At 43.7% G+C, this 14,056-nt stretch overlaps 1 protein-coding gene across 5 annotated transcripts in view; it reads left to right on the plus strand.

The window, feature by feature from the left end:
• ATP8A1 (ATPase phospholipid transporting 8A1) overlaps positions 1-14,056 on the plus strand; it is a 263,767-nt gene that overhangs the window by 190,960 nt on the left and 58,751 nt on the right. For all 5 annotated transcript variants that reach the window (XM_077279834.1, XM_077279833.1, XM_077279835.1 and 2 more), the window contains 2 exons: positions 2,735-2,873; positions 12,319-12,383. In XM_077279834.1, coding sequence (XP_077135949.1) covers positions 2,735-2,873; positions 12,319-12,383 — 204 coding nt within the window. The remainder of the gene's footprint in view (positions 1-2,734; positions 2,874-12,318; positions 12,384-14,056) is intronic.

The following is a 14,056-nucleotide window of genomic DNA, read 5'->3' on the forward strand; positions in this document are numbered from 1 at the left end:
AGAACCAAAACCCCAGCTTTCCAAGGAGGCGAGGGGAATAGTCTCTAAATGGAGACGTCTTCAACCAGATTGTCCGCTGATGGGGTCGGCCAGTGGTGGACCTATTTGCTACAAGAGACAACAAAAAAGTGAAAAACTTTTGTTCTCTGAATCCCAAGGAAAATCCGCTGGCAGTGGATGCATTCCTCATAAAATGGGATTTTACTCTGGCCTACGCCTTCCCACCATTGAACCTGTTACCTCTAGTGGTGAGGAAAATCAGAGAAGATCCTGCAAAGGTCATTCTGATTGCTCCTTTCTGTCCCAGGAGAAACTGGTTCGCATGGCTCAGAACAATGTCGGTGGGCGATCCCTGGGTGCTACCAGACATTCCAGATTTACTTTTCCAGGGGCCGGTAGTCCATCCACAAATGAAGGGCTTGGAGTTTGAGCGGTCATTTTTAAAAAATAAAGGCTTCTCCCCAAATTTGGTAGACACCCTTTTAAAAAGTAGGAAGCAGATAACAACAAGAATCTACTCCAGAACCTGGAGAAAGTTCCTGACTTCCTCAGATTTTAACATCAATGAAGGGGTACCGATACGCCAAATATTAGAATTTTTGCAGAGGGGGTTAGTTAAATCTCTCTACAAGCACTCTGAGTACAGGTGTCAGCACTTGGTGCCCTGTTCTCCTGTAATATTGCAAACAATTATTGGGTGTCGAGATTCATTAAGGCAGTCGGTAGAGCTAGACCGTTACATAAAAATAAAATAGTACCGTGGGACTTAAATCTAGTCATTTCTTCTCTAACAAAAGACCCCTTTGAGCCCTTACATGAAGCCTCAATCAAAATGTTAACTCTCAAAACAGCTTTTCTGATAGCTATAACATCGGCTCGCAGAATAGGAGACATCCAGGCGCTTTGTAGACTTCCCCCATATACGGAAATCTTACAGGATAGTTATCCTCAGGCCAGACCCAGCCTACTTACCAAAGGTAGCATCACAATTTCACAGATCACAGGAGATAGTTCTACCTTCATTTATCCCTAATCCTTCTAACCCTAAAGAAAGTGAACTCCATACATTAGATGTCAGGAGATGCCTTTTACAATATATTTCAGTTACTAATGATTGGAAGAAAGATAATGCACTGTTCTTATCCTTCCAAGGTCCTAGGAAGGGGGATAGAGCGTCAAAATACACACTAGCTAAGTGGATTAGGGAGGCTATCTCTCTGGCTTACACAGCAGGTGGGTGTCCGGCTCCACAGAATCTGAGGGCGCATTCCACCCGAGCCATGGCATCATCCTGGGCAGAAAGATTTGGAGTGTCAATCGACCAGATATGTAAGGCGGCCACATGGTCATCCCCTTCCACCTTTTTCAAACACTATCGGTTGGACTTGGGGTTCTCCTCAGATCCCACCTTCGGGTTAAGGGTGCTGCAGGCTGTGATCCCGCCCTAAAATGGCTTACATCTCTGTAAATCTCTCGTGGTGCTGTCATGGGAGTCCGAATAAAGCTTTAAGCTACTTACCGGTAGCGGCATTTTTCGGAGGCCCATGACAGCACACTTAGTTCCCTCCCTATTCACGTGGGGGTTGCACTTCCTTAAAATGGAAAAAAAAAAAAAAAAAAAGATTTTCTCACGTATGATATCTGGATTGTTACTTTATTAAAGATATTGTTTTTGATTGAATATAATATTTGTTTATGCTTCTCATTAACCGCGGTAGTCCTCTCTGTAATACAACTGATACGTGGGAGAGGTGCCGCCCTTTTGTATCTGTGGGTTTCCTGTTCCTAAGGGGCGGATCCCCTCTCTCGTGGTGCTGTCATGGGCCTCCGAAAAATGCTGCTACCGGTAAGTAGCTTAATGCTTTTAACACATCCAATGTGGAAATTATTATTATTATTATTATTCCAAGATCTATTGATTAAAATCTTGATTAAAATGAACTTTGCGGGAAAACCCATCTAAAGCCTAAATTATCTCCATTGGCAAGTATGAAAATTACAAGATTTGATTTTAGTTTTAGTTTTCTTTTTTAAATACATATCACGATATGAGAAAAAAAATGATTAAAAAATGTATTTCCCACAAATACCTGATTTAAATACAGGACATTTTCTGATAAGTGAGTTAAAGCTGCCATGAGTTCTTCATTTTATCAAGCCCGATTGTCACATCAGGCCAAGCCGTTTTGACTGTAACCACCGAATCCTAGCAGTCAGACCCCGTGTGGCCTAAACAGATCAGGAGGTCTAAATAATAATAATTTTAGGCGATGGCCGTTATTTCAGATATATTTAATTGTCATAAGGTTGAGGATTTTACAAATTTTAATAATGTAATGCAGAAAAATGCAGGTGGCAAAATTTTTTGCCAAGAACTAGAAATCTAGTCCACAAGTTCACCCAGTGGCGGGAACTATTGATTTACCACTGGTACCAGCATCCAATATGGAAGTTGGCAGGTGGGATTATTGATGGCATACCTTTTATTAGTCATTTGTTCCAAGTGTGATAGAACTTGTAAGAAAAAACAAAAAACGTTCCTTTGCAGAAGGTGCCTGTCCTTGTAGGCCAAAAAGTGTGTGTTTGGACACCCTCATAATGTTCACTAGTTCTTGGCCATCATGGTCGGGGCCAATGTCAGCAAACAGTATTGTGACCGATAACCATACAGGACTTTTCACATCTAGAATCACCGTAATGTGTAAACCTTCAGTGTATTTTTCTTTTACCTTAGAACCTCCATTTACTCGGGGCAACAGCCATAGAAGATAAGCTACAGGACAACGTACCAGAAACCATTGAGACCCTGGTGAAAGCCGATATCAGAATCTGGATTCTAACGGGAGATAAGCAGGAAACCGCCATCAACATCGGTACAGTTCTGTCACCGTCGCACATTGCGCTACGCGACCTTCCATTATTTGTTTTATTTCCCGTTACCGTGACCGCATGACATGGGATTGATGGGTGACATTTGCAGAAAGAAAAGCAGATTTTGGAAGCCGATTGCTACAAATGTGTGACTTCACCAGGAATAGCACAGCACAGCTCTGTACTTTTCCTTCTTACAAGGTTCCCAGCCCTGGTGGAATTTTCGGTAAACATTGCTGTGTGCCGGATCCTAACAGTGTGTAAGATGTACCGTGTTAGGGTTCGGCTCCACTTGCAGGTTCCAGATGTCATCACAAGTATGCAATATTCTGAATCCCAACATTGTAAATCGTACACACTGCTAGGATTCGGCAAGCTCCAATTGTTGCCGAAAATTCCGCCCAGCCTGGACATCCCCTTTAGCCACATGCTGTTACAGTGCTGCCTTTTCACAACCTACCGTAATTGAATGATCCACTTTCCCTTAGGACGTGGACAGGTAATGAATCTTCACCCTGGTTTGTGATCCTGCGGCTCCCTCTGAATAAACACCTGCTTTTAGCATACACTATTCTCTACGCGATCAAAGGATCACATGTACAAGTCCCTTGTGGGATTGATAAAAAAAAAAAAAAACATAATTTTTTCCATGGGGAAAAAAGTTATTTAACCCCTTAAGGACCAAGCTAATTTAGACTTGAGGACTTTAGCCGAGCTTCTTGAAAAAAGAAAAAAAAACAAACAGTTATAAAAAAGAATATATTCCTTGCCAGACTGCCTGAGCTCACCGTGCAGGTTTGCAGCTAGTCGGCCTATACAGAAAGCATGTATTCACCACTTCACATCTGGATAAGAGCACTGCCCACCCGCATTCTCAGCCAGGACAGGGGTCGGGGACAGCTTGGTGGGCGCTTTTATGATAATGATTACACGCTTGATAAATCATAATTCTGTTGCCAAACAGAGGTGTATTGTTCTGGCGATACATCCCCTTCTGAGATGTCAGGTGCAGTATGGTCTTGTGGAGATCTACATGAATAAATACAATAATATAGCCTGTGCCTTGCTTCCATAGTGCAAAAGTGAAGGTTTATAGATTTAGCTCCATTCGTTCTCTATGAGGCTGCTCCATTCATTCTCTGAGGCTGCTCCATTCATTCTCTGAGGCTGCTCCATTCATTCTCTATGAGGCTGCTCCATTCGTTCTCTATGAGGCTGCTCCATTCGTTCTCCATGAGGCTGCTCCATTCGTTCTCTGAGGCTGCTCCATTCATTCTCTGAGGCTGCTCCATTCATTCTCCATGAGGCTGCTCCATTCATTCTCTATGAGGCCGCTCCATTCATTCTCTATGAGGCTGCTCCATTCGTTCTCTATGAGGCTGCTCCATTCGTTCTCCATGAGGCTGCTCCATTCGTTCTCTGAGGCTGCTCCATTCATTCTCTGAGGCTGCTCCATTCATTCTCCATGAGGCTGCTCCATTCATTCTCTGAGGCCGCTCCATTCATTCTCTGAGGCCGCTCCATTCATTCTCCATGAGGCTGCTCCATTCATTCTCTGAGGCCGCTCCATTCATTCTCTATGAGGCCGCTCCATTCATTCTCTGAGGCCGCTCCATTCATTCTCTGAGGCCGCTCCATTCATTCTCTGAGGCTGCTCCATTCATTCTCTGAGGCTGTTCCATTCATTCTCTGAGGCTGTCGAGCACTTTGCTCTGCTTTATTCGGCAGCTCCATAGAGAATGATTGGAGCAGTGGTTGGTCATCAGACCCACCGCTGAATTTTGCAATGGAGATAAGTGCCCCATCGGTGATTAAAAAATTAACGGGAGAAGTCATTAGAATCGGTCACACATTATGGGGCTTTGGGCCCAGAGCAGTAACTGGTCATAACTGTTCTCCACATGTTTGATCACTCTTCTGCCTTTTATAGTCTTCTGTAGTAATTAGTGGCATTTTCACAGTATACTTTAATGAGCTGTCCCATTAGGACAATCCCGGTTCACTCTGGAGGCTTCTGTGCAGCCATGTATTAATTAAATGGTCTTTAGGGTACCGTCACACAGTGCCATTTTCATCGCTACGACGGTACGATTCGTGACGTTCTAGCGATATCGTTACGATATCGCAGTGTCTGACACGCAGCAGCGATCAGGGACCCTGCTGAGAATCGTACGTCGTAGCAGATCGTTTGGAACTTTATTTCGTCGCTTGATCACCCGCTGACATCGCTGGATCGTTGTGTGTGACACCGATCCAGCGATGTGTTCGCTTGTAACCAGGGTAAACATCGGGTAACTAAGCGCAGGGCCGCGCTTAGTAACCCGATGTTTACCCTGGTTACCAGCGTAAACTTAAAAAAAACACAGTACATACTCACATTCCGGTGTCTGTCCTCCTGCGTCTTAGCTTCTCTGCACTGTGAGTGCCTGCCAGCCGGAAAGCGAGCACAGCGTCACTGCTCTGCTTTCCGGCTATGGTGCTTACACAGTGCAGAGAAGCAGAACGCCGGGGGACAGACACTGGAATGTAAGTATGTACTGTTTGTTTTTTTTACGTTTACGCTGGTAACCAGGGTAAACATCGGGTTACTAAGCGCGGCCCTGCGCTTAGTAACCCGATGTTTACCCTGGTTACCCGGGGACTTCGGCATCGCTCCAGCGCCGTGATTGCACAGTGTGACCGCAGTCTACAACGCTGGAGCGATAATCATACGACGCTGCGACGTCACGAATCGTGCCGTCGTAGCGATCAAAATTGCACTGTGTGACGGTACCCTAATCCTCCTAAAATATGTGACACAGGGTGTTGGGTAAATATAGTAAAATAACTTAATCTTCCAGTCCTCACATAATTAATTTACTTACGGTATATTCTTTCCGTAATAAAGGACACTGAAAATGTAATGGCTCTTAGAATAGGATTGCAGGTTTAATAATTTCTTTATACTGAGCGCGCAAATCGATCATTCATCGATGATCGTTATCTTCAATAATAAAATAGCTCAACTGCACTGGAAAGACAGGGCTAACGAGAATCTGTGTGCAGAGCATTTTTTATATGTAATCTGAGAGCACCCTGATGTAGAAGAGACCCTGATTCCAGGGATGTATCACTTACTAGGCTGTGTTGCTGTTTCAATAGAATCAGTGTTTTATCAGCAGAATATTATCACTGCAGGACTAGTTGTCTCGTGCCCCCTAGTCCAACCACGTCCTCAGCACTGATTAGCAAGTTTCTGTCCAATCATTGGTGTGGGTGCGGTTATACTGGGCTGTAGCTTTACTGTAAGAGTATGTTCCCATGGTCAGTAAATGCTGCAGGTTGGAAGCTTCGAAGGTAGCCTGAATCCGTAAAGGGTCAATCCACAAACGATCCTCATCCCATGCACGTGGTACTTGCAACCCCATCCTCATGCTGTAGAATATTTTCTCAGTTAAAGCGTGGAAAAAAAAATCTGCGAGAATAATTAGCAAGAGACGGGTCAGCTGTCTACTGTGAATCCTATAATATATACTTGTCAGATGTCAGATCTGTAATGTGACCTCTATGAACATTCGCTCTGGACCTCACACAATCGTGGATCTGCTCACGCCTCTTCATGTGGATTTGTGGACACAAAAATCTACAAAGAATTACAGCAGCAGCAAAGTGAATGAGCGATCACAAATGTTATCCCCATTTCTATATCTGCAGCATATCCGTTCCTTCTGATTATGGGATGCATGTTGTTGCGTATTCATCATCTCTCATGTGTGAACACGCGCTTGCCAGTGATTTAGCAGCTCGTTTCTCACACACTGCAAGACTTGGACTGGAGGGTACATTAATAAAATTAATCAATAAGATTAATAAAAAACTGACGGTACCCTACTGTTACAGTTACTACATAAGCTGACATTCTGAGTTTGAGGAATTATAAGTTTTGGAGAGTTTTCACTCAACTTCTGCTCCTAAATTTCTCGAAAAAAACAAACTGTGTGAACCTATCCTGAGGGTGAATAAAAAAAGAAAAAGCACCGCTGCAGAGACATCACCAGAAGTGGAGGCGGCGAGGAGGCGTTTGGATGGATGTGGACCCGTCCTGCTGACAGCCGCATGGTCACTGCTCTGCCGCAGCACTTACCACAAGAAGCGGAGAATACGGATATATGGTAATGTGGGAAACGGTCCGCCGTAACTTGTGTTCTAATCACTGCTCATTCTTGGCTCAGGTTCAGCGGGTGGCCCAGTCTGTGGTGGTATCTGTGTATGTATGCTCCTACAGGGAAAGCGGTCAGTCAAGCTAGGACCACCCACTGGACCTCTGAGCCAGTCTGTGACTCACCGCTTTCCCTGTATGAGCATGCATACACAGCTAGGACCACTCACTGGGCCTCTGAGCCAGTCTGTGACTCACCGCTTTCCCTTTCCCTGTATGAGCATGCATACACCACTAGGACCACCCACTGGACCTCTGAGCCAATCTGTGACTCACCGCTTTCCCTGTATGAGCATGCACACACAGATAGGACCACTCACTGGGCCTCTGAACCAGTCTGTGACTCACCGCTTTCCCTGTATGAGCATGCATACACAGATAGGACCACCCACTGGACCTCTAAGTCAGTCTGTGACTCACTGCTTTCCCTGTATGAGCATGCACACACAGATAGGACCACCCACTGGACCTCTAAGTCAGTCTGTGACTCACTGCTTTCCCTGTATGACCATGCAAACACAATTGGGGGTCATTAAGTGATAGGACCACCCATTTGACCTCTCGGCTGAGAATGAGCAGGGATTTATATGAACAGGACACAAGTTGGTGCTTGCTCCCACTTGCGATTAAATTGAACGAATGCAATTCGATTAAAAGTCGGATTGCATTCTTACCAATTTAATCCCGTGCTTCTGTTCTCAATGGTGTTTTTTTTTTTCTCCTGCTCCAATCAGATCGCGATCTACAGGAACAAAACGCAGCATGGAGCGATGGCGTGCCAAATTCAGCTCCCTCGCACCCATATAAATTTATGGGTGTGTGTGAATCCTCGCCCTGCACTCTGATATCACCCGAGTGCACTGCGATACCCACCGGCAGCAGAGGAGATGGAGAGATTAATTTCTCAATGACATGCTGTGATTCTCTTATGTGAAAGGATGGGAGCACAGTCGCCTGACACTCGGCTCACACGCAGCAGAGCAGGCGCCGAGGGTCATTAGTATATCACATGAGATGCTATACGCTGACTGCCTTATACTGGATACTTTCCTACAATAGTATGTATCAGTCTACTCAGCGTCTCCTGCTTTATTACATGATTCTTAATGGTTATTTTGTTTGCTCTATATGATAGGTCCCCTTTATAGTTGATAATTCATCTTGTAATGCATATTTAGCGCTTTTTTATGTTTCTGCACCTTGCACTTCTGCAGTATTATTCAGTGGCCAGTAGGTGGCACTGCTGCTGTATACTCGGATTATGGTAAAGTGAGCTGCTTCTAGTGCGTACTAGTGTAGATCGCACCCAATCACTGCAAAGCTGTATGCAGCATATACTACAATGACATGGTGATTATAAAAGTGGGGTTTCCTAAACTGGATCTATTGGCTGCACTGATCATTTGATGTGCACATACTTTGTAATATAGTCTGGTGCTGCTGCCTATTTCCAGCGATCCAGGGATAAGTTATGATGCATAGTGCACAGTAACCCCCTGCTCATATGCCCTGTTACTTTGTGTAGCCATGGTCCATGGTCGTTCCTCAACTTTTTTTCTTGCTTTGACATATGACAAGATGAGTGGATGGAAGATTATGCGCATTGAAAAAATACTGCAGTCCTCTATTGTAAAGCTATGTTTAGGCCACGTGTCTGTCCACCCAGTCATTGTGAGCCCGGAGAGTTGCAATAATGCATTGATTTTACATCATACGAAAGAAGCAGAAAGTTCAGGATGGCCACATCTGTAAAGTCTCTCCCTTATCTTCATGGAAAAGCCCTTAAAGCAGTTGTCACTACTGGACAACCCCTTCTTAAATGCCTGCCGTGCCCTCTGGACTGCCCTGATCACTGTAAGCGAGCGGCTGCAGGGAGAATATATCCTCATTTTCCCCCTGCAGCTGTAATACAGCAAAACGTGGCTAAAGTGCTATTTACATGCTTATTAACACTATATCTGCAAGCAAATGGCTTCTTTGTAGGTGACAGATTGCCTTATGTCTAGTGTTCCTCACAAATTACAGATTCTAGGAGTCATAGCCGGGGGGCCACTTTGCTTCCAAGCCTATACAATATTGCTGCTCAGCCCCACCAGTGAGTCCACGTGCCTCAATGTCTTCTGCATGTGAACAGCTTTAGTGACCGGTCAGGATTGCTCTATGCCAGGAATATTCAGTACAATAAGCTGTTTCATTGTAGATCATAACCTCCGCGATGGCGAGTACCATCCAGGTGTCCACTTTTGATACTCATGTTCCTCTGAATATTTAAAGAGAAGTCGAATGCCATTAGTAATTCCAGAAATGACTGATCCCTCCAGTGACTGAGACATTCATTGCCAGGTAGCTCTTGTCGTCCTGCTGTGAATCTCATGTAAAGGACTTGGCGGAGCCGCACGGACCCTACTGACGTATCGGGGAGAGTACAGCTTGGACGGGAAGCCTTTCTTTCAGTCTGATACATGTAGGATTTATCGGTTTTGTGCTTAGCCTTTAATGTAGTGCCTGAAAAGCAACGCTGGGAAAGGGTAAGAAATCATCAGATTCACTGGTCAGACCTCTCCTTCCATTTTTCCTTTAGAAGTGCTGGGAGCTTTCATAGAAATGAACCTTCATGGTTACTGGAACGCTATAAAAGTGATACATTCAGCCGAACGTTCTCTCGTCTGGACACAAACAAAAGTTGACTTTCTGCACAGTTTGTAGTGTCGTAACTCCAAACCTGTACGGTAGAGATGTCAGCCCTGCTACTGCTCAGAGAAAAGCCTTCATCACATCCGCAGCGGTCTATATAAGATTCCTCCGGTCTGTAAAATTCACGGCAATACGGCTCCTGGGATCTGGAAGCTTACCTAAAGTTACCGCGTAAATGACCAAAACTGAACCGCAAAACACAAAGAAAATGTGGCCAAATCCAGGGCTGTGGAGTCGGTAAGCCAAACCTCTGACTCCAACTCCTTAATTTCCAGGACTCCGACTCCACCAAAATGGGCTCCGACTTCACACCCCTGGCCAAATCACCACTGACACGCTTTACCACCTACCCATGTTACCTAGCTGGGTATCGCTCCACATGAGCGTACACATCAACGTTGGACAAACCGATTGATTGTGTGTCGAATTTTTATGGAGTCTTTTGGATTGGGCAGATATGTTGATACTTTGGGAGGAATTTATCAAGGCTGGAATGTAATTTGTCAATCTTGACACTGTTTCCTAGTGGAGTAAGGTGCACCACAGTTTTTTATGAGACCCATACCTCTTATTCCATTTTGCACATCCTTGGGAAGTAACAGTAAAGGTGCTGCAGTCCCAAATAACCCCTTTGTTCTTGGGATTGTTGGCGTCCCAGACATGAGTATGAGGTACCCACCATAAATTGAGTGCCAACATGTCCTACCCATTATTTTAAAAGTTAGTAATACCCTTTTTTTTTTAAGGAAAACTAGCTTATTTGAAAGAGTAGATAGGCTATAAAATTGTAGATATCCTTTGCCCTTAATGAAGGCGCAGTAATTACTGATGTCAGTAGGGCACAATTCTGTATTGAAGACTGCAACATTGGACTAAAGCGCAAAAAAGGCGGCTTTCATATTATTACCAGGTTATATTACAGTTTGGCTATTTAGAGGGTAAATCTGTCTTATTTCATGATGAAAGGAGCCCGATGACGATTTGTAGAAATATATCTTATTAGGAGGATACTTAGTTGTCTGATATATTTCCTACTCACAGATTACTGGTAGTTCTGGTGTACCACTTACAAGCGTTCAAAAGTGTTCAATCAAAATTTTAATGTTCTGCAAATATGCAAATGACCTCATAAGAGAGGAAGAGAAGTGGAACATGTCCTTTTAACGAGCTTTGCCACATGTATAAGAAGCTTAACCAGAAACTCCATTTGCAGACACCTGTTCCAGCGTATTTGCTCCTCATCAGTGCAAATCAGGAGATCTGATTTGGCTTTGTGAAAGGCCTCTGACAGGGTATAACTGATAAAGGCGACGTAATGAGACTGATAGGCCATGCACTGCGCCTCTGGGAATTTAAATATACAAATAGTCTCTTCAGAGAGGAAGAGGACTTCAACGCTAGCGCCACCTATTGGAAGTAGCAATCTTAAAAGTCAATATTGACGATAAGAAATCAAACTAGAAACAATTTGCGGACGTGTTCTACAAAAGATGACTTGGGGCATGTTTTTACTGTGTTTTTTCCCCAGCATTTTCTAAGCAGCTCCACTCCTAAATACACCTGAGAAAGTGCTCACAAAATGTTTAAAAGAAAAGAATGACGCATCCATTCTTTATTAGGCTACAAATCAAACAGGAGGCCTAAAAAATGCTCAGCAGATCCCCATTTGTCTTTTTCAGCATTTTCTATGTGTTTTTTTTACTCTAAACACTATTATTTTAGTAAAAAGAAGTTTACAAAGTACTTCAGGAGACAAACATTACCGTAAAAAAAAAAAAATACGGTACTTCACGATTACAGAACGCCAGAGATGGAGTGTTTCCTGAAGCATCTTCTGCTTGAAAACCAGATGTTATTGACTGTCGGGGGAAAAACAGTGTGAACATGGCCTTAACTTGTTCTCACTGGATAACACCATTATCACCTATGTGGAGGATGAGAGGATAGCTTACTGATCAGTGAGGATCTGACCGCCGGGAAACGCACCGATGAGCAGAACCGTCACTTATATCCCCATTAGACCGGAGCTGCAGTGCCCATGTGCGACGGATGCTCCCATCATTCCCTATGAGACTACCAAGCGCTGCACTCAGCTCCATAGAGAATGAATGATGTGCGGGCCTGGCATCCAATCTGACTCTCCATTTTGTGAACTGGTGCCCTATTAGGGATAAATAATTTACAAATTTTGCCGATTGGTGGAGATTTTAGCAATCAGACCCCACTGATCCAGAAGTTATCCCATCCACTGGATAGGTGATAACTTGCTTTCACCGGACTACCCCTTTAAAAATCCAAACTGACACTTTTGTTTTATGTCTTTATTAATGTGGAATCATAAACCTATAATTTATTACTGATTACTTAGATTTATGTTGAGACCTAGAGCCGTTTTCACAATAAAATATGATCCCCTCTTTTTACTCCCCTTGACTAAGACACTTTTAATCGATCCCATTGATTTTCAAAGAAAAAAACAAAACCTTTTTTAGCATAAAGATCTGTTACTTCAAAGATTGCAGACTTAATAAAAAAACATCCTTTCTTTTTATCAGGACATTCGTGCCGTCTGCTGACCAAGAACATGGGCCTGATTGTCATAAATGAGGCGTCTCTGGATGTAAGTAGACTTTTCCATGTCACCGTGTAATGTTTTTGTTCTTTCAGGCAATTTTGTTATTTGTTTCGAGCTCACATGGCTCTTTCAAGTGAAACGCGGCGAAACCTTATGTTGTGTCCTCTCAGTGCGATCTGTAGCAGCGGTATATGTCTGATAATAAGGTGCAGTGTTTCCAGATCCCTCTGGAGGAGGCTGTTCTTTATTTTATTTTTTTAATATTTTCAGATAGTTCATACTATTGCTAGGTTACTGCATCAAATGCTGACCCTTTAATTTGAAAATGGATTGTCTTGATAAAAGCTCACACCCAAATCACTGCGTTCAGTCAAAATTAGTCACATTTTTATGACTACCCTTAAATTGGTTAGTGTACCAAGCTCATCATCAAATACTGGACATTATGAAATAACTAGGAGGTGCCCCCCATTCAGGAGCTCATCCAAAGCAGAGTGTGTCTTGCTCTGGATGAGTTGCATGGTCTGTGAAATACACAGACAGCCCTTTTCATTTAAATTATCACTGCGCAATTCTTAATCTGGCCACCGGTGGCGCTGCTGAGAATGTAAACCTTTCTTACCATATTCCCGCTCAGATTACAGCTGCATGCTCGCGGCCCTGCAGTGGGGTGTTCTGTTCAGTGTATTGCCAAAGCCATGATATAGAAGGGGATTGCGTCAGGTGGGCAACCTGGAAAGTGTAGGTTAACTTCAGTTATACTGGGGACCTGTCACCAAGTCAATCGTGGCCAGTTTTTACTATTATGTTATTCCTGCTAGTGCCCTGAATATTCTATTTTTTTTTTTTATTTTTTTTTATAACAATCCGCCACAGAGATCCAGAGAAATGGGGCCTTTTTATGTAGCGCAAATTTTTATGCACTTTACCAAGAAGGTGTTGGTCACAGGATCCTCTGGGGCATGTCTTTAGGCTACTCTACTTTGTGAGACCCATCCCCATGTAATCAAGCAAAGACTATCAAAATTGGCACAAAATAAAAAGGCCCATATCTCTGGACCCGAATGGCGGATTTTAAGCAAACATAAAACGTAATACTGGGCAGTGGTTGGAATGAAATAGAGCAAAACCTGCCCACCTTTTAGCTGATGACATGTCTGTAAATTGTACATCTTTGGAAATCTCTTAATTTACTTGTGTATTGATCCTGAAGGTGCCCATACACATCAGAGGAACATCTGATTAACCTGACGATTTAGGCGGCACTGACTGACCATCCGTTGTGTATAAGCTTCTCATGGCTCAACCCTGATGGCAGAGGATGAGGAAAATGATTACCAAGCATTTCAACGTGCCTCATCTATTTTCTGTAGGATAAACGGATGCCAGAGGTGTCTGACATTGGCTTATTCCACTCTCTCCATTGAGCACACTCGTAATCTCAGCTAAGTTAGGAGTAAGAACTGGCAGAAAATGTGTATGGCCAGCCGTGCCAAGCATTTCTAACCTTTATCATTTTTTCATTGTGTCTGTGCAGAGTTTGCTCTAGGTATGTCTTTTGAGAAGTTATTTTTACCTTGCCCTGCTCAGTGATCTGATATTGGGAAAGCTACCGTAGCCCAGAGGACTGCACTGTAGGACGTTTCCGTCGGCTGATTGTAGCCCTAGCACAGAGGACTGCACTGCAGGACGTGTCAGTCGGCTGATTGTAGCCCTAG

The sequence above is a fragment of the Ranitomeya variabilis genome, chromosome 1 (assembly GCF_051348905.1).
Source record: "Ranitomeya variabilis isolate aRanVar5 chromosome 1, aRanVar5.hap1, whole genome shotgun sequence".
Lineage (NCBI taxonomy): Eukaryota > Metazoa > Chordata > Amphibia > Anura > Dendrobatidae > Ranitomeya > Ranitomeya variabilis.